At 46.8% G+C, this 26,587-nt stretch overlaps 1 protein-coding gene and 1 long non-coding RNA gene across 8 annotated transcripts in view; one reads left to right on the forward strand and one right to left on the reverse strand.

The window, feature by feature from the left end:
- LOC121140755 overlaps window positions 1-10,392 on the forward strand; it is an 18,609-nt gene extending 8,217 nt beyond the window's left edge. The window contains exon 2 of the long non-coding RNA XR_005877661.1: window positions 9,696-10,392. This is a non-coding gene — a long non-coding RNA (uncharacterized LOC121140755). The remainder of the gene's footprint in view (window positions 1-9,695) is intronic.
- Window positions 10,393-10,972: 580 nt separating this feature from the next.
- Ogdh (oxoglutarate dehydrogenase) overlaps window positions 10,973-26,587 on the reverse strand; it is a 72,871-nt gene continuing 57,256 nt past the window's right edge. For all 7 annotated transcript variants that reach the window (XM_040746701.1, XM_040746696.1, XM_040746702.1 and 4 more), the window contains 13 exons: window positions 20,728-20,907; window positions 19,988-20,140; window positions 19,227-19,329; window positions 18,864-18,992; window positions 18,244-18,394; window positions 17,840-17,967; window positions 17,572-17,750; window positions 17,139-17,210; window positions 16,461-16,589; window positions 15,360-15,432; window positions 12,586-12,749; window positions 12,179-12,333; window positions 10,973-12,036 (listed from right to left, as the gene is read on the reverse strand). In XM_040746701.1, coding sequence (XP_040602635.1) covers window positions 11,916-12,036; window positions 12,179-12,333; window positions 12,586-12,749; window positions 15,360-15,432; window positions 16,461-16,589; window positions 17,139-17,210; window positions 17,572-17,750; window positions 17,840-17,967; window positions 18,244-18,394; window positions 18,864-18,992; window positions 19,227-19,329; window positions 19,988-20,140; window positions 20,728-20,907 — 1,737 coding nt within the window. In that variant the 3' untranslated portion in view covers window positions 10,973-11,915. The remainder of the gene's footprint in view (window positions 12,037-12,178; window positions 12,334-12,585; window positions 12,750-15,359; window positions 15,433-16,460; window positions 16,590-17,138; window positions 17,211-17,571; window positions 17,751-17,839; window positions 17,968-18,243; window positions 18,395-18,863; window positions 18,993-19,226; window positions 19,330-19,987; window positions 20,141-20,727; window positions 20,908-26,587) is intronic.

Below are 26,587 nucleotides of genomic sequence, written 5' to 3' on the forward strand. Positions count from 1 at the left end.
CAGGCTGGTCTCAAACTCACAGAGATCTGCCTGCCTCTGCGTCCCGAGTGCTGGGATTAAAGGCATGCGCCACCACCGCCCGGCTCAGGAAGATGCTTTTAAAAAATGGTCTCGGGCTGGAGAGATGGCTTAGAGGTGAGCACTGCCTGCTCTTCCAGAGGTCCTGAGTTCAATTCCCAGCAACCCACATGGTGGCTCACAACCATCTGGAACAATATCTGGTGCCCTCTTCTGGTGTGCAGAGAACACTGTATACTTAACAATAAAAATAAAATAAAAAGTAAAAGTAAGCTGGGCAGTGGTGGCGCACGCCTTTAATCCCAGCACTCGGGAGGCAGAGGCAGGCGGATCTCTGTGAGCTCAAGGCCAGGCTGGACTGACAGCCTCCAAAACAATACAGAGAAACCCTGTCTCATAAAACCAAAAAAAGAAAAAAAAAGATTCATTCCCCTATCTCAGTTTATGGTTCAATCGATTATTTCTCTCATTTTATTTGACTGTTGAGTGTTCTACTGAATGCTTTCTCCATCCACCTACCGAGGGTCATCCTTCCCTGCAAGTTACAAGTATGGACAAGGCTGCCACAAGCATTATGGCTAGGCTTTTGTGTGGACATGTCTTCTGCTCAGTTGGGTGAATTCCTAGGGCAATGGATTGCATTGTTAGAGAATTTTAGTTTTTGTTAGGTGCACAAAGGTTCTTGTGCCCGTAGATCACTAGAAAAACCAGGGGTGTTAATCACACAGGGGCAGCTCCTCAAAGAGAAATGATCTGTTTTCCATCTAGAAAGCTGGGAGTGGATGTTGTTAATGACTGGCGACCCTTTTGCTATCTGTGGAAGCAGTCCTCACCCACCCCAGGATGTTTATCCCAGACCCTCCTTCTCTAGACCGTTACCATTAGCTCTCTTAATAGAACCCAATCTTTCGAGAGATGTCACATGTACTTTAAAGCCCGTTGTCTTCTACGCTACTCCAGTCAAAAACCGTACCAGATCCTAGGCCCTTTAATTATAAAACCATCTTCATGGTCTCATGTATTTTCTTTCTTTTTTTTTGTTTGTTTGTTTTGTTTTTCGAGACAGGGTTTCTATGTGTAACTTTGGAGCCTCTCCTGGAACTCGCTCTGTAGGCTACACTGGCCTCGAACTCACAGAGATCCGCCTGCCTCTGGCTCCCGAGTGCTGGGATTAAAGGTGTGCACCACCACTGCCAAGCTATGGAAGGAATTTCTATGTAGTCATGCATTAAGCTTTATTGTGTATCTGGAATTGGAATGATTATTACCTGGAAACTTCCCCCCAAATTCTACCATTTTTTAAATGCGCTGGCAATAAACTGCCTGGCATCAGACTTCCTATAAAAGTTTGATCCAGGGGCTGGAGGGATGGCTCAGCAGTTAAGAGCACCAATTCCCGGCATCCACATGATGACTAACTACTGTCTATTCTCCAAGATCTGACACCCTCACACATCATACATGCAGGCAAAACACCAATGCACAGAAAATAAAAATAAATAAAAAACTTTGGTCCAGTCTCGCAGACTAAGTCTGGCTGAATTTAGTTTTCGTTCTCTTCTCTTTGAAGTTCATTTCCCTGCCTGCTATGACTCCTGCAAGGACCTCCTCAAGTTTGGTAAGAAACTGCTGTTCTGTTTTCCAAAGAACATGTGCCATCTTGCATTCCCATGAAGCAGCAGATGAGTCCCACCCCCCTTGCTCCACACCCTTGTCCTCATTTGATGACATCGGTATTTGGGGTTTAGCCATGCTAGCCAGTGTGCAGTAAGATGTCACTGCTGTCCAATAGCACACCGGATACAAGATCTGTCTTCCTGGTCTCAAGACTCACCACACTGTGACCCCCAGCAGACCTTTTGAGAGAACAGCTTCAAGTTCTGGCTCATGGGTCCAGGTGCTTCAGTTCATGCGTGGCGGGGCCCATCGCTGCGGGCCTGTGGTGAGGACAGCGTGGCTTCCAGGAAGAATGAGATAGGGCTGGGGACCAGAACAACTCCCAAGGCCGTGCTTTCAGTAGTCTGTTCACACTTTGAATCATGTGGATCAGTCCCTTCCGGAGGACAGAGCCCTAGGATCCAGTCACTTCCTCTGAGCCCCATCTCTGAACCCTGCTTGTACGAGTGGCCAGGCTTTTAATACACCAGCCTTTTGGGGCAAATGATGCATATCAAAACCATGGTACGAGTAATCAATGCAGGGTACTACTGGTAGAGAGAGCATGGAAGAACAATGAGCAGAACAGTAAACCTAGAAATAGATGCTCAGAAATAACGCTGTGCTGGGTGGTGGCGGCGCGCGCCTTTAATCTCAGCACTCGGGGGCAGAGGTGGGCAAAAAAGAAAGAAAGAAAATGTCCATCAGATTTGTTTTCTAGGGGTGGGAGTTTATAGCTCAGGTTGGACCATAATTCTCTATGTAGATCTGGCTAGTCTTGAACTTGTGACAAACCTTGCATTTCTGTTTCCTGAGCAGTGGAATTACAGGTGTGAATTTCCACCGGGCTCCTCAGCTTATTTTTTTTTTACATACATACAAAATAAATTCAAAGGCTTGGGGATTTAGGTCAATGGGTACTTAGCAAGTACAAGGCTTTTGGTTTGGATTTCAGCTTCAAGAACAAAACAAGAAACAAATTTAATGCAGAAACCTTGGTCTTTTTGTCAGATGGTGCTGGGACTAATAGACACAAACAGCCACAAAATAATTCTGACCTAAACTTCACTTCTTATACAATTGTCTAAGATGAATCTAAACAAAACCAAACAACCACCCAAAAGAGCCCAACACAACTGTGGGCCAGTGTCACAGCTGAGCAGGTAAAGGGCTGGCTGCCAGCAGTGCAAACCAGAGCTGCCTTCTGACTTCCACACGTGAGCATGACATGTATGCACACGCGCACACGCACTCAGGAGACAGAGACATGTGAGTCTCTATTGAGTTCAAAGCTGAGCTGGTCCATGTAGAGTTTCAGGACAGCCAGACTCAATAGAGACTCTGTCTCAAAAATTAACAAAATGACCAGTGTAGTAGCGCCTGCCTTTAATCTCGGTACTCAAAAGGCAGGCAGATCTCTGTGAGTTCCAGACAAGCCTGGTCTATAAAGTGAGTTCCAGGACAGCCAAGACTACACAGAGAAACCCTGTCTCAAAAAACCAAAACAGACAGGCAGTGGTGGTGCATGACTTTAATTCCAGCTCTTGGGAGGCAGACAAAGGTGATTTTTTTGAGTTTGAGGCCAGCCTGATCTACAGAGAGAGTTCCAGGACAGCCAAGATACACAAAGAAACCTATCTTAAAAACACTAACACATAGAAAAGAAAAAGCACCAAAATAAATAAATAAATAAATAAAAATTTAAAAAATTTTAAAGAAGAAAAGGTATCTGGGTGGTGGTGACACATACCTTTAATTCCAGCACTTGGGAGACAGAGTTTGGGATCAGCCTGGTCTATATAGTGAATCCCAGGGCAGCCAGGGCTAAGTAAAAAGATCCTGACCAAAAACAAAACAAACAAAACCAGAACTAACCAATCAAACAAAAAGCAAAAGAAGAAAAGGAAGCTGAGCATCAACTTTCATTTCTGTGAGAGGACCAGAGTCAGCCTAGGACACACCAATACCAAGTTCTCAGCACAAAGTAGTTTATTTGCCCCAGAGGGCCAAAGGTCAGGGAATAAGAGACAAAGGCAGGAGACAGAGGACTAGGGTGAAGGGAAAAGGAACAAGGGAGATGAGGGACAAAAGACTGCCCCTCAACAGACGGAGACAGATGCTATCTGTAGGCAGCCAGCAGCTTATGCAGGGAAAGGGGAAACCCAGTGTTAGGATGAGCTGATTGGGCATGTTAACTAGGGTAGCCAAAAGGGGGCTTCTGGACTTCAAGACTTTGATAGTGGACCTTGGTAGTCAAGGGGGAAATAGCCAAATAAGGAAATAAACTTGGTGGCTAGCCTTAGGAATGGAATGGAATGTTGTTTTTTTGTTGTTGTTTAGTTTTTTTGGTTTTTGGTTTTTCGAGACAGGGTTTCTCTGTGGTTTTGGAGGCTGTCCTGGAACTAGCTCTTGTAGAGCTGGCTGGTCTTGAACTCACAGAGATCTGCCTGCCTCTGCCTCCCGAGTGCTGGGATTAAAGGCGTCGTCACCACCGTCCGGGAGTGGAATAGTTTTTGGCAAAGTCTTCCAGAGCCGTGCTTGTGGTCCTTGGGCCTGCTAGAGCCTCTCATACCTCCTGGCTGCAGACAGTGTGACTAGCTGCTTCCTATTCCTGCCACCAAGATACCCTCAAGCTTTGAGCCAAAACAAACCCTGTCTTCTTTTTTTTTTTTTTTTCGGTTTTTCGAGACAGGGTTTCTCTGTGGCTTTGGAGGCTGTCCTGGAACTCGCTTGGTAGTCCAGGCTGGTCTCGAACTCACAGAGATCCGCCTGCCTCTGCCTCCCGAGTGCTGGGATTAAAGGCGTGTGCCACCAACGCCCGGCAACCCTGTCTTCTTTAAGTGCTTTGGTGATAGGGTATATGGAGACAGCGATGACAAGAGGGATGAATGCTCTTGGAACCCTAGTTACTGAGGACGTTAAGACTCACTTAAGTCCAGTCTGGGAAGCATAGTGGACCTGTGTTTCAAAGTTAAGAAAGAAAAATTTTAGCCAGGCATGATGGTCCATGCCTTTAATCCCAGAACTTGGGGAGGCAGAGGCAGGCAGATTTGTGAGTTCGAGGCCAGCCTGGTTTACAGAGTGAGTTCCAGGACAGCCAAGACTATAGAGAAACTCTGTCTCGAAGAAACAAACAAAATGAAACAAACAAACAAAAAGTCAAATATAAGTCTTTTTATTTTAAGCAGATACTATAAAACTTAGGTTAACAACAAGGAATTCAAATCATTCCCTTTTTCTTCTTCATTTTAAAATTATTTTTGGTTTGAGTCTTACTATGTAGCCCTGACTGTCTTTTTTTTTTTAATTATTTAACTTTGTTTTATGTGCATGAGGTATCAGATCCCCTGGAACTGGAGTTACAGTCAGCTGTGAACTGCCATGTGGGTGCTGGGAATTGAACCCTGGTCTTTTTATTATTTATTTATTTATATTTATTTATTTATTTATTGTGTATGCCTGCATGCCAGGGGAGGGCACCAGATCTCATTCAAGGTGGCTGTGAGCCACCATGTGGTTGCCGGGAATTGAACTCAGGACCTCTGGAAGAGCAGCCAGTGCTCTTAACTGCTGAGCCATCTCTCCAACCACACCTAATAAAACTTTTATGGAAATACTTTGATCCCTCCCCTACCAGTCAGTAAAACCTTTGTTTATACAAAGGCCCTGCTGCATTCATGGTTTAAAGTGGCAGGCCCCTTCCCCTTCAGTGGTTTTGCACTGATTCTTTTAAAACTAGCCAGTCTCCGAAGACTATGAAGCTGATCCCAGATAATGGGGAAAAGAATCACTGCCTGAGTGGAATAAGAACTAAGTACAACTCCTGTCTCTGTCTATTGCTTTTCTGGTGCACCCTCTTATCAAGAGTAAAGTTTTATCTTGTGAGACACTAAAAAATGTTAGTTGAGTTGGGAATCAGAAACCACTCAGGGAATATATTCATCTATCTATTTATCTATTCATTTATTCTTTTTGAGGCAGGGTTTCCCAGTGTAGCTCTGGCTGCCCTGGAACTCGCTCTGTAGACCAGGCTGGGATAGTTTGCACTGTTACATTAACAGCCATGCTTGCTTTACATTTTAAACGCATCTACATGTGTGTGATATGCAATGGCCATCCGTCCATGCTTTGTTGAGTTATAGAAGTTTTCCACATTTTAACACACTTTAGGATGTGGTGTCAAAAATTACATAGTATCCTGTAAATTCTTCAGGGAAACCATTGTGATCATGGTGGTAGTTTCCAGACATTTCTGAATTGTTATTTTCTAACAAAAGCTTGAATCATGGTGATAAATACCCCCAGTCGTTTTCCTTGAAGTGGCCACCTCACTTTTTAAATGCTGACTGAATGTCCGGCTATGAATAACTGGTTTGTATTCCAGTTGTCATTTCACATAGAAATGACTTGGAAATACATGGAATTGGGAAAATTATTCTCAGGTAACCCAGGTCCCAAAGAACAAACTGCATGTTCTGTCTCACCTGAGTTTTTTTCTTTCCCCCTCCCTTTTTTTGGTTATTCAAGACAGGGTTTCTCTGTGCAGGGTTTCTCTGTGTAGCTTTGGAGCCTGTCCTGGAACTCACTTGGTAGACCAGGCTGGCCTTGAACTCACATAGATCTGCCTGCCTCTGCCTCCCAAGTGCTGGGATTAAAGAAAGGCATGCGCCACCAGCGCCTGGGTCTCATATGACTCTTTAGTGTGGCATGTCTAACATGGAGCACCTATGCAAGTCAGGGAAGCAGGAAAGGTTACCTAAAGGAGGGGGGTAGTAAACACAGGAAAAAACAAAAAGAGAGAACCCCACAGGTGGACTTTCACCAAGGGGTACTGAGGTGTAGATGAAGGAAGGTGTATTGGGGGGCACCACTACCCTATGAATGGATTCAAGACTCCTCCCTGGGGGACATGGAGAACCAATGCCTGGTAACTAAACCGGCATAGTAGCAGATTTTTTCTTTTCTCTTTTTTTTTTTTGTAGTTTTTCAGGACAGGGTTTCTCTGGGTAGTCCTGGCTATCCTGGCATCTACTATAGACCAGGCTGGCCTTGAACTCATAGAAATCAGTGTGCCTCTGCACGGGGGCCTCCCGTGCTGGTGTTAAAGGCTACCACTGCCTGGTCTAATTTGTCTTTTTGTGTGTATGGGGGGGAGGGCAAGTTGCTTTTTTTTTTTTAAGATTTATTTATTTCTCATGCACAGTGTTATGCCTGCACTTTCATGCCAGCGGAGGGCACCAGATCTCATTACAGATGGTTGTGAACTACCATGTGGATGCTGGGAATTGAACTCAGGTCCTCTGGAAGATCAGCCAAGTGCTCTTAACCTCTGAGCCATCTCTCCAGCTCCAGCAAGTTGCTTTCTAAGTTCTTGTTATAGTCAAAAGAGGTGCCTGGCTTTAATCGGAGGAGCCTCTTCTTACACTGAACATTGGTGAATGAACAATGGAGGCAGATGCATAGTTGCCCAAGATGCAGAAATAAGCAAGAGACATGGGCCCAGCTCTGAACAAGTCACTCATATCACCATCTTGAAGGTGCAGTAACACTGCAGGAGTGGGCAAGAAGTATGTAATAGCTGGGAGACACGGTGAAGAGCTACAAAATGCCTTTCCTGAGACTTGACACGACCATGGTAATCAACCAGTTACTACCTGGCCCACAGAAGACCAGCCTATCAACAGCCAAGGAAGGAGAGGGCTTCCAAGGACCCTGCCCCTCACTGCTAAACTGTTGGCTACTGACTCTGGGAGAAGGCCTTGCTGCCTTTCTTGCGTACTCTCTGGTGAGCCCACCAGGCTGCAATGGGTAGTTTCAAACCTATGCTCACACAGATGGCTCTGGCTAATCATGGTGGGCCACAAAACAAAATGAATAGATACGTGAGAGATTTGCGGGGAGGGGAAGGGTGGTATGGAGACAGGAGGCAAGGGGAGATACTATGGAAGGTGCATATAAATCAAACTGAAGACAAGGTGGAGTGCTGCCTAAGGTTCCCAGAGGTCTCTGTGAAAAAGCAGAGTGACCAGCACCCTGGGGTGAGAGGTTAAGAAATCAATGTGGCTGGAAGGTGGTGGCGCACGCCTTTAATCCCAGCACTTGGGAGGTAGAGGTAGACAGATCTCTGTGAGTTCGAGGCCAGCCTGGCTTTATGGAACACTGGCCTTCCTTTTTAGAATGTCTCCCACACTTGTTTGTATGCACAGCATCCGGTGGTGAGCAAGGTTCATCAACTACTTCCTGATGACACACTAGAGGGATTTCCTTCTGTAACAGGCAGGACTGGGGTCTCCGTGGGCCAGACTATGGTACGCACTTGAGCAGCCTAGAGAAACTTGTGGGTACCAGGCCCAAACGTGTTGTCTATCCTCACATTGCTCTGTGGTTTCACAAACTTCTTCACTCATCACAGAGGTCGGAGAAAACCCCTGCCTCACGTTGGTCATTGAAGCCCGTGTGCTGAAGGTGCAGGTGAAGGAACTAGTTAAGTGTGGATAAGACAAAAAGGGGGTACTAGGCCATCCTTTCCATCTGTAGGTTGCTAGAGCTCCAATGAGAGGGCTCCCCATAGGACCCATCCCTAAGGATACAAACCACTGGATTTCTGTGGGGGGGCAGTTTTGAGACAGGGTGTCTGTTAGGTAGCCCTGGCTATCCTAGAACTCCCTATGAGAGTTGAGACCAAGTTGGCCTCAAACTCAGAGATCCAGCTGCTGGATTAATGTGTGTGCTACCACACCTGCTTTAAGCCACTGGCTTTCTACAGAGAACATAGGATCCAGGCTGAATTTGAAGACTAAGGAGGAACAGGGTAGTTCATACAGTCCTAGGGAGACCAGCAAGGTGTGTGTGTGGGTGTGTGTGAGGGCCATGGGGGAACTAACTCAGCTTTGTCTGGTTTGGGGTGGTAAGGACCAGTTTTCCCTCATCTTTCCCTTTCCCATGTCCTTGGAACAGGGTCCCCAAACCATTCCTTACTCAGATGCACAGTACATGGACTCCATGCCATTTCCACCTGCCTCTGCCACTCCTCGTGGCCTGCTCTTGATCCTATGTTATGGTAGATGAGCCAACACCCACTTCCCTCCCTAAGTTCTCAGCTGGCCTGTAAGCCCTGTCTATTTCCCTCAACCCCAGACATCTCCCGGTGTAGCTTCTACTCCTTTGGATCCGTAGGGCCTTTGACATACAAGATGGGTCAGGAAACTGCCACTCTCAAGCACTGGGCATTGCTAACTCTAGAACTAAGCAGGGTTCCTTTCAATGAGACAGGGTCTCACTATGTAGCTTTGGCTGTCCTGGAACTCATCATGTAGACCAGGCTGGTCTCAAACTCCCAGAGATCCACCTGCCTTTGCCTCCCAAGTGCTGAGACTAAAGATGTGTGACACCACATGTAAATCTTGTTCCAGCTGAGGTGGTTTTAGGGAGATAAGCAAAAGGGCAGGCACAAACATGAATGAACCTATTTGACAACTAGGGCCACTTTTCACCAGGGCTGGCTTCCTAGTTGACCAGGTCGGAGGCTAGGTGCGGGAGAGACTCTTTTCAGGTTGTCCAGGCTGTGGGTCTCCATGACAATGCTAGCCTAGCTGGGGCCAGCTGTGGGGTAGGGAAGGGTTGGTGAGAGGCAAGGCTGACAAGCCCCTCCACCCCAGCAAAAAGGCACCTGCTAGCTAGGGACCTGAGTAAACCTGGGAACCTGGGGGATTAACAGGGCTTCATGGCAACCTGGGATGTCAGGCTAGGGCAGGGACATAGAGGGAAAGGTGAGGAGAGGCTTGGGCACAGTGACCCGGCAGTCACCTAGAAATACTGTTTGGAGGATCATGGAATTCTAAATAAGACCATTTCCGCCTGATGAGTCTAATTGAAACTGCTCTAACTGGAAGCTTACTATACCAAGTAGACTTAGTAGCCTTGGTCATTCATCTCTGCTCACTATTTCTGCTGGGTCCACAGTGGTGCCCTGGCTTCTTCCTGGTCTTTCAGGAGTTTTATGAAGCCAATTCTCCTTGCAGGATACTCAGAGCCACATGGACACAGAGGACTTGTCTACTTTCAACAGCTTCATCAGCATCCGAGTGTGACTACCACTCCGCGCTGCTTCAGAAACCACCTCATCTCACTTTTTTGGGCTCTGCTCACTCAGACATCTTGTCCCCTTGTCATCCTTTTAGTCCAAGTGAGGGGAGATGGCACAGGTGCCATCACCAGCTAGATGGCAGGAAGGGGTCAGCAGTGAAGTCACTGCACATCCCCTTTGGCATGGGGCAGCTGCCTACCTTCCCCGGGGCAAACGGGCAAGGACAAGCGTGTGTATGTGCTGACGACCATGACTCCCAGCAGTCTGACTAGCTGCTCAGCTGCGCCAGCTTCATTAGGACTCAGACTGGATCCCAACTGCTCCTGCTCCACCAGCAGCCCCTGCACCCACTCCAGCTCCCTCGGCTGCAAAGGCTGCAAGTGTAAGTCCTGCAAGAGCCGCTACTAGCTACTGCTCTTGCTGTCCAGTAGGCTGCTCTAAGTGTGCCCAGGGCTGTGTTTTCAAAGGCGCACCTACTACTGCACCTGCTGGGAGGACAGTGCTGCTCCGGGGTGTAAATAGAAGCATGGACCAACCCAGCTGTTTTTCACACGGCTTCTACCCTACCCTGTTCAGTAAGTCTCTTTTCCTATCATGTATGTGAATAAAGCCCATTTGAGTCTTAAAACAAACAACCAACCAAAAAGAAATGTGTGCTAACCATAGTCAGCTGCAATAGTGTTCTGTCCTGCCCACCCCTGAGAGTGAGGGCTGTTGTTCTCATCCCAGGACATCCTCTACTGGGCACTGTTGGAGTTACTAGAAGTGTTTGAACCCAAGCTACATGGGAGTAGCAGGAGAAAGGAGAAGCTGAGGGTACAAAGGCCCAGGACTGGGCTGGTGCTGTCTGGAAAGCAGGGTGAGGGGCTGAGGCAACCTCTAGGACCTGTGCTGGCACAAGGTCTCATATCCCGGTTGGATGAGCTGCCACAGCTTTAAATTTGCAGGCTGAATGAAGTCATTAGGAAGAGCTCACGAGGAATGCTGACTCAGATACAAACGCGCAGTCCAGGGCAGGGTGCCATCCAGGCAGAGCAGCTGGCCCAGTCTGCACCTACTTAGGATGACTGCTGCCCATGAGAGGGTGTAGAAGGCTGTGGAGCACACATCCAGCAGGCAGCTGGCAGCCCCTCCCAGTCAGAAGACTGTCCCCAAGAGGGTTGGAAGGGCCGGGCTAGGGGGGCGGAACACACAGAATGACAGCAGACAGGCTGGCCATGATAACTTAGTTTATGGGTCAAGCCGATGCAATGCAAAGTTGGTTGTCCTTTTTTATCATTTTTTTTTTAAACCAAAATAAATAAATCAGATCTGTCCCTTTGAAGGTCAAAAGAGGAAGGACAGCTGGCGCCTTGGGTCACCTTGCCCTTATCCACTGATCTCCTGTTTTTGACCTGCCTTGGCACAGTGAAGAACAGGATTTATCAACTGCTTCCATGTGTTCAAGGAACAACAGAAAGAAAATTAAGTGGCTGGGGGACTAGGGAAGAGGAGGGAGAAGAGTCAGCAGGACCAAGAGGCAGCCAGTGCCTGGGGTTTGGGACCCAAGGGAGTTTCTGGACTCTACTTAGAGCCAATCACTCCAGGCATGGTAGCTAGGGCAAATTCCCCACATACAGCCCCAAACCCAAAAGGGTAGCAGAGCTGAACCTACCTTTGCTGCTAAAGCCTGTTTAACTGCTCTGTACCATTCTCTGCTCACCCAACAGATGAGTGACACCCCTGCCAGCTACAGCTCCTCCATGATTTCTCAGTTTGGCCCTAGCAAGACGAAGCTACCCCTAGTCTTGAACCTGTGGCTTGGTGGGTGACAAGGACTGACTACCAGTACCTTGAGAAGCCGCATAGGATTTCTATAGTGAGGATGGGTAGGGCCAGAGCTGCCTTCCCTAGGACATCTTGAGGGGACTTTTCCATCTTGCTCCTATTGCCTCCATGGAAGGTGTGGGCTGAGAGAAGTCAGCACGGGCGGGGCAGGGTGTGGCCTGGGGGCAGCTGAGGACTGGAGGAGACAACAACCTAACTCCTACGAGAAGGGCGGAGGCGTGGCGCAGCGAGGGGCAGAGTGTGGGCCGTGCTGAGGCACTGTTCTTTAGTTGAGAAGCAAAGAGCATCATGGGCACAGGGAGCCATGGCCTCATCAACTCCAGGGCATCTAAGAGAATTTCTTGAAGGCGTCCAGGTCAAAGGCTGTGTCCAGGAAGCGCTGCAGCTCTGTCAGGTGAGTTTTCTTGTTGCCAGTGGCTGGGGCAGCAGCAGGGTCTCGGCCAGCATACCTGAGAGACACAGAGAGGGGGCAATGAGGAGAGCAGTCAGAGGTGGGCCCTGCCTGTTCTTCCCTGGCTCGCTTCCAGGTGAACTGCCCAGCAACCTGAAGGAAGGTTCTGCGGGTCTCCCCATCAAGGACTTGGGCCTTACCAGACAGGCTTGGCGCGGTCAATGGTGGTCCGAAGTCTTGGCTTGACATAGTCATAGTAGCCTTGGTTCTTGTGCTCTTCCTGGCACCAGGCCAGCTCAGCATTGGGATACTTCTGTGCCTCCTTCAGGAGGAGGTCGAAGGGGAATGGCGACAGCTGGAAGAGAGCAGGGCTGAGATCAAGAAAGAGGCATTGGGCAAAGGGAGGCTGGAATTTCAGAAGGGAGTCTTGTAGTTATTGCAGGTGGGAAAGGTTAGGCACTCAGTAAACGAGTTTTGCCAAAGTACACGGCCCAAATACCGCACAGGCAGGACACTGCCAGCTAGGTGCTACACCACATCCTCTCACCTGCCCAAATACCGCACAGGCAGGACACTGCCAGCTAGGTGCTACACCACATCCTCTCACCTGCTCAATCCTTGTAATAGCCACCTGCTCTGCCAGGCCTCTGGCTTTGCGCTCTCGGGTGAGGTCATAGTACACCTTGCCAGTGCAGAAGAGTAGTCTTTTGACATTGTTCGGATCCTGAGCTGCAGGGCCATCTTCTGGGATCACACGCTGGAAATGGGTTCCTGCAAGAAAGTTTCCACAGCTGGGTTGGTTCTTTCTGCAGACCTATTCCATGGCTGCTGTGCATGAGCTGAGGGCTGTCACATAGTGGCTGGGATCTGTAGTGAGGGCTGAACATAACCTCCTCAGCTTCCGATGCCTGCGCATTTACTCAGACTAAGAACGCTGTTTAACCAGGACCAGGGATTTACATCTTTAACCCTAGTATGCAGGACACAGAGGCAAGTGGATGTCTCTGACTTTAAGTGAGTTCTAGGACAGCCAGTGATACATAATAGAGACTCTATCTCAAAAATAAAAAACAAAAAAGCAAAAACCGGTGGCTACTTATATATATACTTTACAAATTTGCAAATGAAAAAAGTTACAACACTCAAGAGGACATCTAACAACTCCTGCTAGAACTGGTACTCCCAAAACAGAGGAGACCTGAGAGACGCTTTCATGAGTAAACGTTCAACTGGGAAATGGCAGAGTTGTACAGATGAAAAATCCATGGCAAAAATCATACTCAACCTGGGTGGTAGTGCCACACGCCTTTAATTCCAGCACTCAGGAGGCAGAGGCAGGAGGATCTCTGTGAGTTTGAGTCTGGTCTACAGAGTGAGTTCTAGGAAAGACAAAACACAAAGAAGCCCTGTCTCAAAAAACAAATAGGGTGACACTGGCATAAAGACAAAACACAAATGGAACAGGACACGGTCAGATTAATTTTCAACACAGGTATCAAGGTCACTCCGTGGTAAAGAATAGCCTTAACAAATGGTGTTGCGGCCGGGCGTTGGTGGCGTACGCCTTTAATCCCAGCACTTGGGAGGCTGAGGCAGGTGGATCTCTGTGAGTTCGAGGCCAGCCTGGTCTACATGAGCGAGTTCCAGAACAGCATCCAAAACAATACAGAGAAACCCTGTCTCGAAAAAACAAAACAAATAAACAAACAAAAAAACAAATGGTGTTGCAAAGGAAATCCACATGCAAAAGAATGAAGTCAGGATCTTGAAGGACTATTTGTATATCCATGTTCAAGACAGTGTTACTTACAAGAGCTACAATAGGGAAGCACCCCAAGTAACCACCAAATAGTGAATGGATAAACCAAATGCAGTAGATCCATAAGATAGGTCACTTCTCAGTCTTTTGGCTAAAATCAAGTGTGTTGAACAGAACACTCCTCCACCTTAAGACAGGAAATGATGGCACACACTATACCACGGGTGAACCCTCAGGACAGTATACTAATTGAAATAAGTCAGTTATAAAAAGATAAATAAATATAGACTAAGCATTCCTATTCTTTAAATCAAAAACCTGAAAACTTTCTGAATATCAACATGAATCCTCATGAATACCAATATGCACCTGTTACATGATGGGTTACAATTAAAGCTCAGGTACACTGGAAATATAGTGATTTCTTATTAGATGTGTATAAGATACACATAAAGTAAGTGCAGTCTGTCTACATGTAGACTTGGGTTTAAACGAGTATTTCAAAACCAGTTAAAATACCAAAGTTAAGACATCTCTGGTTGGGGCTGGAGAGATGGCTCAGCAGTTAAGAGCACTGACTGCTCTTCCAGAGGTCCCAAGTTCAATTCCCAGCAACCACTGGTGGCTTACAGGCACTTTGAATGAGATCTGGTGCCCTCTGCTGGCATGTAGCCAGAAGATTGTATACATAATAAAGAAAATCTTAAAAAAAAAAAAAAGACATCTCTGGTCCTAAGCATTTTGGAGAAGGGCTGCTCAGCTGTACTATACTGTTTGTTGTAGTTAAACAAAATGTGGTTGCCAGAGCAACAGCAGGAGAGGGTAGGGAGTACTTAGTGGGTGAAGGGTTTCAGTTTTACCTGATGTAAGCTCTAGAAATAGAAGGTTCGATGGCTGTACAACAAGAATGTTCCTCTGTGACATTGAACACTTAAAAAATGGTTAAGATGGTAGACTCCACATTATGTAAATGCTACCACATACCAAAAGTAGAAAATAACAAACAAGAGGTTTGCTGTACAGAAGACTATATGGGCTTGGTGGCTGAGAGGAAGCAGTCTTCCTGGCCTCATGAGTCACAGGGACATTTGGGTGGCCACAGGCTGTGTTAGCACCTGCTTGTCACTTTCCAGGTACAAGTCTCAAGCCACAGACTCCTATCTCAGCAGTGAAGCCGGCATGCCCCCTCCCCCGCAATATTCCTTGCTGTGAAGAATTTAATCTGACACTTGGACTCATGAGCTGTCACATGCACCTATTTGTGATGCTAGATTCTCTTTTTGTTGTTTTGTGTCTTTTTGTTTTTGTTTTTCTCTAGATAGGGTCTGACCACCTAACTCTGGCTGGCTCGGAAATTGCTGTGGAGCAGGTGGGCTCTGAACTTAGATGCTCCAGTCTCTGCCTCCAGGGTGCTGGGATTTGAGGCCAGCCCACCAGGTCCGCATTTTAATGCAGTTCCAGGGCCATGCACAGTCAGAGGTCTTTATCTCATGCCTAAAAATCCACAAAGAGCCTCAGAAGACAGATAAACACAAGTCCTATAAGCCTTACACAACAGCAAAGAGCTCCCAGAGCTAACTACTAACACCACCCTGGGAAACACCAATGCTCTGCACACCTACCTGGAAGCATTTCGTCAAAGCTAGTTCTTGCCTCAGGGTGGCGCAGCAGGGATTTGGGAGTGAAGACGATTAACTGAAAGACAAAACATACTCACAGTAGATTATACTTTGAGATTCAGAATGAAGCTACAAGGTATCTAACCCAGGACAGCCTGTCTTACATCGCAATGGGAGACTTACAAACCACAGGAAGAAAAAGACTAATTCTTCTACTGTTCACCTCCTCTAGGTAGGCATTTACTCTCCAGGACACCTTTCTGGCCTGGAGCCTCTCCTTGGCGAGCTGACCGGGTTGGTCTTAGAGATAGGCACCTTTAGCCTGTCTAAAGCTGAAGGCCTTGTGGGTCTGCAGGCTACTAGGGATACAAAGCTGGAAGCCTTAGGCCTGTGTCCACCCTTTGCAGGGTCCCAGGGCAGCAGGGCCCTCCCTGCATCCTTACCCAGATGCCTCGTTCTCATCATTTTACCCACTTTTCTTCCCCACGCAACTCCCACTTCAACACTCAGCTCAAAAGCTGCTTTCTGGGTCCCTCAAGTTCCTTGGTCCCTGCTGCTGGGGCTAACCTTTTCCCCAGTGCTCAGCACACCTACATGACAGCCTGTCTTACTTCTCAATATACCATGGCTGCACTTGTCTTCTTTGCTGGGCTGAAGATTGTATTTTGTTGGACTCTCTCTTCTCTCCCTCTTTCCCTCTCCCCCACCCCCTCTCTGTTTTTTTGAGACAAGGTTTCTCCATAGCTTTGGAGCCTGTCCTGGAACTTGTTATCTAGACCAGTCTGGCCTTGAACTCACAGAGATCTGCCTGCCTCTGCCTCCCCAGTGCTGGGATTAAAGGTGTGTGCCACCACCACGTGGCTTGTCGGACTCTCTTACATGTGGTGCTCAAGAACACGTGAGTGAGGACTCTTAGTCTTGCAGTGAGAGTGTGCAGTTCCTTGGCATTGGTAACAATAGAACCTAGCTTCCTGAGACATCTCACCCTTATTCCCCTTTAGACATGATCCACCCAACCTAGAGAAAAAGACACTAGGGGAGTTCTTCCCTGTGTTAACACAGGATGGCCAGCACCCTGGTCATTCTGGAGAACCCAGCACTGACCGGCTTCCGGAAGGGCAGCAGGATCTGTCGTCGAAGTACATGGAAGAAGTTGCCAGGGGTGGAACAGTTGACAACAATCCAGTTGCAGTCGTACAGCTGATTGATATCAAAGTTGTCTTCCTGCAGGTCCTGCAGCATGGGAGGAAATGGCCAGAGGCCAGCAGCAGCTGTGAGCATTCTGCCTGGGAGAAGGACTAACTTAGGGCAGAGGGGCCTCAGGATGTCTCACTGGAGACTCAAGGATGCACTAAAGACAGGAAGGAGCAGGCTCCACAGGTTTCCTGAGTCTGAATCCCATTTAACCCTTGGCAGCTTCTGAAAGCTCCTGCTTGGCAGTAGATGTATGAAATGTAGTAGACACAGGTGCTGGTATTAAGTCTACTCTTCCTTGGAAACTGATGCCCAGTAGTTCTGAGTTCTTTAAAATTGCCTATTTGAACGACAGCAATGGCAATATCACCTAAGAGGTCAGGCTAAGGTTCTAGCCTTTCAGCAACAGCAGCAAACAAATGAAGTAGCCTATTTCAGGGAGATCAGAAGGTTGGGGCCACACTGGTCTATCCACTCTGATTCCTAAGTCAGAGGGAGAGTCAGCTGAGATCTGACCCCTCAAGACATCCAAATGGAATTCTTTCCTAGATGCCCAGGCAGCTGAGTGACAGGGTCTGCTCTACTCACAGGCAGGACATCTGGGTCATCATTGCACATCTGCAGGAACCGCTCTGGTCGGGCAGAGGAATGCTCTGGACCCTGGAATCAGACACACAAGTTAGTTTGCAAGTTCTCACATGCTGACATCTATGGCACTTGCTGTTTCTTCCTCCTGATGTCAGAGATCACTTGCATCTTCCCTCTCCCACTAGCAAAGCACAGGGCAGCAGGGAGGAGGGAACTGAGTGCTTGAAAGACTGAGTAGCATTAGCACCATCAGCTGCCTATCTAGGGATGGCCATCCAGGCTGCACGCAGATGGGCCACTCTTGCCTTCCAAAGTGCTAGTCTTCCCATCAAATGGATGGGAAGCACCAATAGGACCCTCTGGTCTTTGGGATGGGGGTCCTGGACAGGTCCTTCCCAGGTGGTAAGTTTGCTGGGCAAGGGGAAGATCTCACCATGCCTTCCATGCCATGAGGCAGTAGGAGCACAATGCCATTCTGCCGCACCCACTTTGCCTGTCCTGGGCAAATGAACTGGTCAATGATGCACTGCGCCATGTTGTTGAAATCACCAAACTGGGCCTCCCAGAGAACCAGAGCATTAGGACTAGCCATGGCAAAGCCCAGCTCAAAGCCTATAATGGACAGAAAAGGAAGAAAGACATGTTCAGGACAGCAGGCAAAGAATGCAGAAGACTGAGGTGGGGTGGGGAGTTGGCCTTACCCAGGACACCATACTCAGACAGAGAGCTGTTGCACACGGTGTAGGGGGCCTGATTGGGCCAAAGGTGGTTCATTGGGATGCAGGTTCTTTTGTCTACATTCTGATCATGGAGCACATGGTGGCGATGGCTGGGGCAGAATGACAAGATTAATAAGCAAGAGTACAAATATTTAAACCAATCACTTGGACGCTGAAGTTCTAGTAGATCCACTGTGACAACCTCTTTCTGCCAGATGCTGCAGCGTAGAGCCCTCCCAGCATATAAATGGAGCATCCAAAACAAAACAGGGAAGGGTGAGGCAGCCTCACTGAGGCTTTTCTGGAAATGATTTCCCTCACCCTGGAGTATAAATACCAAAGCCCTTCCCTTCCGTCTCAAACTGAAGGGTAAATATTTTTGTTACCTGAAGGTGCCCCGCTCCACATCCTGGCCACTCAGCCGGACGTGGATGCCTTCCTTCAGGAGTGATCCAAATGCCATGTACTCTGCCAGGGCCCAGTCCACAGTTCGGTTTGTTACCAACTCCTTCCGAGTCTTCAAGATCCGGCTCAGCCCTGCAAAGAAAGAGAGCAAGATGCCGGGCAGTGGTGGTGCACACCTTTAATCCCAGCACTCGGGAGCCAGAGGCAGACGGATCTCTGTGAGTTTGAGGCCAGCCTGGTCTACAGCATGAGTTCCAGTACAGGCTCCAAAAAAAAAAAAAAAAAAAAAAAAAAAAAAAAGAAGAGCAAGAGAGAGCACTCACAGTACTGCAGGTCCAGCTCATGTGGACACTTTCTTTCTGTGCCCCAATGACACAGGCAGAGTCTTTGTCACCCAGTGTTAGGATAGCAAAGTGGTGACCTCCTAGTTGCTTCTCTGCTTCTTTCCAAGTGAAGGGATTGAGTGTTGTGGGAGCTAACTCTACCAATACACCCAGTGGGCTCTGGACAGGGGAGTTTCTGTACAGCATGGCTGGGGACTCTGTCTTCAAGAGGTGCTGATCTAGACCAGTGTTTCTACGGTAAGTGCAGGGATGGTTACCTCCATGGATGGTAAAGTTCTCCACAGGTACAGAGCTGGCGACATTCCCAATGTGGGCCAAGACATCCTCTTCCAGGCCAGTGGAGGGGCAAGACATACTCCTGGGCTGTCCGTCTAGAGTGAAAAAGCCTTGGAGAACAAAGACAGGATGAGGCTGCTAGTTACTGTGGAAGGGACTACTGCAGAGCAGACCAGAGCTTTACTACATATAGTACCAGATGGCTTTGGGTAAATGAAAGGTAAGAGAAGGTAAAGTCTGGCTCTGTAGGTACAGAAGAGGAGAGCAGGAGCTTTGTCTGGGAAGAGGCTTCATGGTTATACCTGATTTACAAGGGGTCTATCTGGTGGACAGCCCTTGCTTACCAGGCCAGGGGGAGTCCAGCCAGTGCTTGATGTGCAGGATTTTTTCATCTTTGGATCTGGTGAATGCTTCCTCACAGATCTTATCATACTTGGAGATTTCCTCCTGGAAGAGTGGATGGGTTCACACAGCTACTGGGTACAGCATGCACACGCTGTACAGGCCTATTGCACCCTGCCTTTCAGTCCCTCTGCACTTTCCATACCCAACCACCCCCACTGTATTTACTCAGAACTGCCAGGCTCCAACACAGCCTCTTTAACATCCCAAAGAAGCCTGTAGTTTATGCTCCTCACTCCCTGCATCACTTGCCTAGAGATTCTGTTTAGTCTGAGCCCCTGGACCGAACATTTTTCTTAAGAACTGGCTTAGTTTATGTGTTTGTAGAAGACTAGGCTTTAGAGCTGCGGCTTCAGCAGCTGTTCAGTCTGGACCCTAGCACCATTCCATGTGTCTAGAACCGTTGCTCCACATGTGACAGAATGCTCTGTGCAGATCATAGAGGGTCTTCAGCAAGCTGGAAGACCCAACCCAAACAGCCTGTGTCAACAGAGAGAAACAATCAAGCAGCCACCACCTCATCTCTAGAACACTTTCCTCCACTTCCAATAGATCTATCTACCTCCTTTAAAACGCATCTTGGTGCCCCAGATCCTCAAAGAAGTTGGAATGCTGAAATGCTATAGTTGTCAAGACTTCACATGCTTCCGCTGGGATGATCTTCTCTAGTTTGCCCTAGCACCAAACGCCTACCAGGACACACCTCATACTCTGGTTGGTTGACGACACCCTGGGATACCAGCAGCTCTGCATACTTCTGCAGCACAGGCTTCTGCTTGCGGATCTGCTTGTACATGAGTGGCTGTGTAAACATAGGTTCATCCATCTCATTGTGGCCATTGCGTCGATAACATACCTAGTCAGAGCAGCAAGAGAGGACTATTAGAGACTGTGTGTGTGTGTGTGTGTGTGTGATATCTGTCATTCCATCTGTGTGATGCCAACATAGCTGTTACTGCTTCTACAGCTAAGATTTTGATCTTTCTTGTACTGGAGAACTTTATTAAATGAGACATAATGAGAGTGGCTTGGGAATACAAATATTTTCTGTCTCTCTCTCTCTCTCTCCCCCTCCCCATCTCCCTCTGGCTTTTTAAGATATGTTTTTTTGTGTAGCCCTGGCTGTCCAGGAACTCACTTTATGGACCAGGGTGGCTTCAAACTCAAACTTCAGATCCGCCTGCCTCTGTCTCCCGAGTGCTGGGATTAAAGGCGTGCGCCACCACTGCCTGGCACAGATCATTTGTAAAGCAGTCTTAAGATAGAACCAGATGGACCATACAGCTCCCACTGAGGAGTATTGAGAGGAGAGCCTATGTCTGAATACTCTGGAACCAGAAGGATCCTACCTTCAGTATGATAGTACAAAGCCCAAAGAGACTTAGCAAAAGTAAGGGCCCAGGGCAGACACTGCTTGGACGTGCTTGCCCTGGCATGGCTTACCAGATCAACAACAACATCCTTGTGGAAGGTGCTTCTCCACTCAGCTGCCACCTTGCATACATACATGACAGCCTCAGGGTCATCTGAGTTGACATGGAAAATGGGAGCATTCACCACTCGGGCCACATCAGTAGGGTAGGGGGAGGAGCGGGCCATCCGAGGGTCTGTGGTGAAGCCAATCTGTAATTATGGAATACAGGATCAGGCAATATGGTCCCTGGAACTGGAGTAAGGGGTACAGAGGGTGGTAGGTAGTGTTGGACACAGCATAGACTTTCTGCTGGGCTGCTAAGAAAGTGTGCCCTAAGTGGCTTTTTTACTTAAGTTTTGCTTGTTTTCTCCTACTCTGATAACAAAATTCATGCATGTTTAACATTGGGAATTTAGAAGAGGGAATAGGTTATAGTATTAACTTATTTACTGTGTATACAGTGTTCTGCCTACATGCCAGAAGAGGGCACCAGATCTCATCACAGATGGTTCTGAACCATCATGTGGTATCTGGGAATTGAACTCAGGACCTCTGGAAGAGCAGCCAGTGCTCTTAACAGCTTAGCCATCTATCCAGGCCAAATTTCATTTTTTTTTAAATTTGATTTTCTAAGATAAGGTTTCTCTCTGTGTAGCCCTGGCTGTCCTCAAAGTCAGAGATCTGCCTGCTTCTGCCTCCCAAGAGCTGGAATTAAAGATATGTAAAGGTATGTGCCACCATCGCTGGGCTGGCATGAACTTTTTTTGTTTTTTCGAGGCAGGGTTTCTCTGTGGCTTTGAAGGCTATCCTGAACTCACTCTTGTAGACCAGGTTGATCTCGAACTCACAGAGATCCCCCTGCCTCTGCCTCCCAAGTGTTGGGATTAAAGGTGTGCACCACCACTGCCCGCCTGGCTTGGTATTCACATTTTTATGTTTTTCTTTCCATATTATTTTCTCTGCATGTATACATATGTAAATACATAAGTATATATTGAAGTTTAAGATCTTATTTCACTAATGCACAACTGTTCTATTCCTCTGCTACAGGTAGATTAGGTTAGTAGTAGCCTACTTCCCTAGTGTGCACAAAGCCCTGGGTTTGATCCCCAGTGTTAGCAGGTCACACTGCTTTTAAATCATCTCCCTTCTCATGCCTGCTTCTGTGTGGGTGGCCTATGTGTGTGACTTATTCTCACCTGGGAATATGTGAGTACACTGTGGAGGATCAACATCAGTGTAAGGTGTCTTCCTGTCTCACTGAGCCTGTAACTCACCAATTGATGAGGCTGGCTAGCTAGACTGCTCCTAGTACCTGCCTGTCTCTGCCTTCCTAGTATTTCTCTAACTCCCTGACAATTACTGCTACTACTTTTTTTGTTGTTGCAAGGTCTGACTATGTAACTCTGGGTGGCCTGGGACTCATTATGTAGACCCAGTTAGCCTCAAACTCAGAGATCTACCTGTTTCTGCCTCTCAAGTATTGGGATTAAAGGTGTGGTACAGCTAGGTTCAGTTAAATCTATGATATTATGTGTATAGGAAACACAAAACTCTGAAATTGCTCAGCACTCAGGAGGTAGAAAGGATCTTTATAAATGAGGCCAGCATGGGCTACCTTGTGAAGAGCAGGTTAGCCTGGGCTACATACAAAGTAAGAGCTAAAAAAACAAACAACCATACAAATAAAAACTCCACAAAACAAACAAAAGGAAAGTTTAAATAGAACTCTTCTATAAGCCAGCAATTCCACTAATGGGTATATAGCCAAAGCAGCTGAAAGGAGGGTCTTGAAGAGTATCTGTACACCCATACTCACAGCAGCATTTACAACTGGTAAATGTAGAGGCAACTCAAGTGTTTATCAATGGGTAACTAAACAGCATTTGGTGTATCCATAGTGGAATGCCAGCCAGACTTAAAAAGAATATTCTGACATGTCATGACACAGATGGACCTTGAAGGTATAAAGGTTAGTGAAGGAGTATTATCTTAAGAAAGCAAATATTATAGGGTGCTACTTAAATAAGGTACCCGTCCCTGGGGAAATGAGGGAGTATTGGGGGGTTGGTGGGAGGGTGTGAGAGGAGAGGAGGGAAAGGGAGAGGGACCTGGGAGTGACATGTGAAGCAACCATATTTCTAATTTAAATTTAAAAATAAAAATTAAAAAAAAACTAATAGCACTAAAATGTACCTAGTGATCTTCAAAGAACAAGTGACAGCTGTAAAAATTTAAAAAAAAAAGGCACTATAAAATGGATAAAGGTGGCGGACATAGACACTTGACAACTCCTGAAGCAACTCCTAAAGTTGTCCTTTGACCTCTACTTATGTGCCATGGTGTACAAGCACACACAAATAAATACATACAAAATAAAGAAATTCAGCACAATGAGATAAGAGCATCAGACAGGAGGCAAAGTGGTGGTATATGCCTTCAACGGAAAAGCTGTTTGCTGCCTTAACTGCAACAGGGACACTTGCTCTCCTGAACACTTTTCCAATATATTAAACAAAGCTACTAAATGAGGAAATTGGCCCAGTGGCTCCCAGGGATCCATTTAATTCAAAATCCTGGTATTCAATTTCACTTCCAGGTGATGCCAATATCAATTTTCTTATTGTACGTTAAAGCTATAAAGTAGCCTTAGCATCAGAACTGTGTGCAATTCATCATCTTGGTCATGGGCCATGCGGCCCCCAAATATGCCCTCAAACTAACAAAGGTCAACAGGAGCAAGGGACATGGGGTGGCAATGGAAGGCAGAGAGAGACAGAGGACTGGGCTAAGCCAATGAGGGCCAGGGAGATGAGTGATCAGACCCTGTTTCTGCCAGTGTTACAGCTTGTGTGGTCCCCAGAGATGCCTGTGACTGAACACTTGGTCCCCAGCTGACTGTACCATTTGAGGAGATTACAACTTATACATAAAAAAAAAAAAAAAGCTACCCAGCCTAATCACAAATTAGAAACAGAAAGTAAAATGAGGGTTACCAGGAATGTGGGGGGGGGGGAACAGAGAATAGGCAGCAATTGTTTTTGTTTGATATTTTACTCTGTGTGTGTGTGTGTGTGCGCGCGCGCGCCCACAGAAGCCCGAAGAAAGGGCTGAGGCTGAGCAATTATGAGCTGCCCAACATGGGCGCTGGAAACTCAACTCGGGTCCTTTGGAAGGGCAACAAGCACTCTTAACCACTGCGCCCCCTCTCCAGCCCCAGGCAGTGATTGTTTAATGTGGAGTTTCTGTTGACAAAGAAGAATGGTGGTGAATGCACATTAGGGATATGTTTAATACAAGTCAACAGTTTATTAGAAATGGTTACAATAATAAGCTTGTTAGGTATTCTAACACAATATAAAAAAGAAAGAAGGCACATTAGTTGGGCTTTTTGTTTATTTTAAAAGGTATTTGTCCTTGGTATTTTTCCCAAGACTTCTTAACACCATTTTTTGAAGATAGACAGATTGCATACTAGTACTATAATTTACTTCAAGCAAGTTACTCACTCCCTTTTTTCTCAATATTCTTTTTTGGAAGATAGTAATACCACAGCTGGATGTAATGGCGAATGCCTTTACCCCCAGTACTGGGAGGCAGAGACAGGTCTATCTGTGTGAGGTCTATGCCAGCCTGGTCTACATATTGAGTTCTTGGCATGCCAGGTATACACATGAGACCAAGAAAGGAAGAAAAGAAGGGAGGAGGAAGGGAGGAAGGGAGGGAGGGAGGGAGGGAAGGAGATGCTAATACCATCCCCACTGCACAAGTAACCACTCCGTGGATTGAGTTAATGCATGTCAGGTACCTAAACTGATATGTTACTGATCAGGACTCAGTAAATGGCAGCTCTGCCATGTAGTATGCTATCACCTTGTCACTCATCAGTCTCTCCCACCATCTTACAATGCATCTGGACTGCAGCTGTCTTTGTATGTGCTGGGCAGACAATCACCTCAGGTGTTATACTCCGGAATGTTACCCACTTGGTTTGAGTAGGGTCTCCATGGACCATGAGTTCACCAATTAGATGCTCCATGCCACTCTCCTACTGTAGGGAAAAAAGGCCACCGAAAGAAACACACCCTGAGCAGAGCCAAAGAAACACACTTTGGCCCTGCAACCAGAGCCAAAGAAATGCACCCTGACCCTAAGACCAGTGCCAAAAAAAAAAAAAACACCAAAAACCCCACAATGTTGGCCTTAGAATCAGAGCCAGTAAAAGAAATACACCCTGGCCCTAAAATTAGAGCCAAAAGGCTAAAAATGACCTGTGAAAGAAACATGCGTTGGCCCTGAAACCAGAGCCAAATCTGATCCTGAATCTGAGCAGAAAACTAACCAATCCGAGCTCAGGGACTGAAATCTGACCAATCCCCACGCTGGAAATCTCCCTGGAAAAACTTCACCCTTAAGAAGTCCTATATAAATCCTGTGCCTGTTCAGTTTGTGGCTATGTTCTATCACCCTGGATTCTTCCCTCCCAATAAATCTCTTGAGTGAGGTTTGGGTGAGACCTTCTTTGGGAAAACTTTCCCTAGGAAAGCCAAGAGTTGCTACACTCCACACTCCACTCGAGGGAACCAGGGAACCAAGCCGAACTGTAACTATTTCTCTGGGGAAGCCCTCCAGGAGCAGAGCTGTTACACTGGGGAAGCCTTTCCCTGGAGCAGGGCTGTAAGCTGCTACGGTTACTGTGACCTGTGGTATTCTTTGGCTTCCAAGTGCCTTTGCATCCAATCTCTAACACTTAGTATTCTGTGGCTCCCAAGTGCCAGAATACTTTCCTATCTGAGTCGTAACTCTTACACCTACCTCTAAATTACAAATATATGCAATTATGTGCCCCTTTCTGAAAAATTAATTTATTTTTATGTGTATGAGTGTTTTGCCTGCATATATGTATGCAGTATATCATGTGTATGCCTGCAGAGGCCAAAGAAGGTTTTGGATCCCTTGGAACTGGAGTTACAGGCAACTGTAAGCTGCTATGTGGGTCTTGAGAATTGAACCTGGGTCCTCGGGAAGAGCAGACAGCGCTCTTAACTACTGAGTCATCTCTCCAGCCCTCATATGCAGCTTTTTATATGGTAGCGGGGGACTGAATGTGGGTCCCCTGGCAAATGCTTTATAGGCTGGGCAATTCCCCTGGAGCTTTCTGAGAACTGGCTGATGGCAGTTCTGGCTCATATTAAACATCCGTGACAGACAAACTTCCTTAGACAGAAAGACTTCCTGTCTGCTCCACCCAAACCATTTGTCTACCTGACCTTTAGGTTTCTGCTTAGTCATCGAGCAGAGAATTAACTGTTATCAACCTTTGGCCTCCCTTTCCTTCTTGGCATTTTGGGCCCCTACATCTGTGTTAGTAGATCACAGTATCCCTTGCTTTGTTTGCTGTCCAAGATAGTGTTTACACTTAATCAGAAGTTGAGTATTTGTCAGGAGAGTTACATATTGAGTGAGATTACCTAAAGGAAGGACATAATAGGTAACAGATGCCATGTGTCAACACTGGGAAGAACTAAACTGTGAGAACTAGAAGAATATTATTTTCCTCTTCTAAAGCTATTTTAAAAGACTGCATATGACATCAGGAAATAATGTGGTAAATAAGAGAGGATGGTAAGATGTGTATATAGGACTCCAGTTTCTTAAAGAGAAAACCAATTACTTATAACTGTGGCTCTAGACACAGACAGAAATACTCTAAAACAATAATGCCCTTCCCTTAAATAATGTAATTAAAATCATTCCACTGTAAACAGTGGCTTTCAAAAGAAATTTATTTATTTATTTCATGTGTATGTGTGTTTTGTATGCACACCAGAAGAGGGCATCAGATCCCAGGACTACAGTTACAGACAGTTGTGACCTGGCATGTAGGTG

This window comes from Mesocricetus auratus, unplaced genomic scaffold, assembly GCF_017639785.1.
Source record: "Mesocricetus auratus isolate SY011 unplaced genomic scaffold, BCM_Maur_2.0 Super-Scaffold_100006, whole genome shotgun sequence".
NCBI classification, from domain to species: domain Eukaryota; kingdom Metazoa; phylum Chordata; class Mammalia; order Rodentia; family Cricetidae; genus Mesocricetus; species Mesocricetus auratus.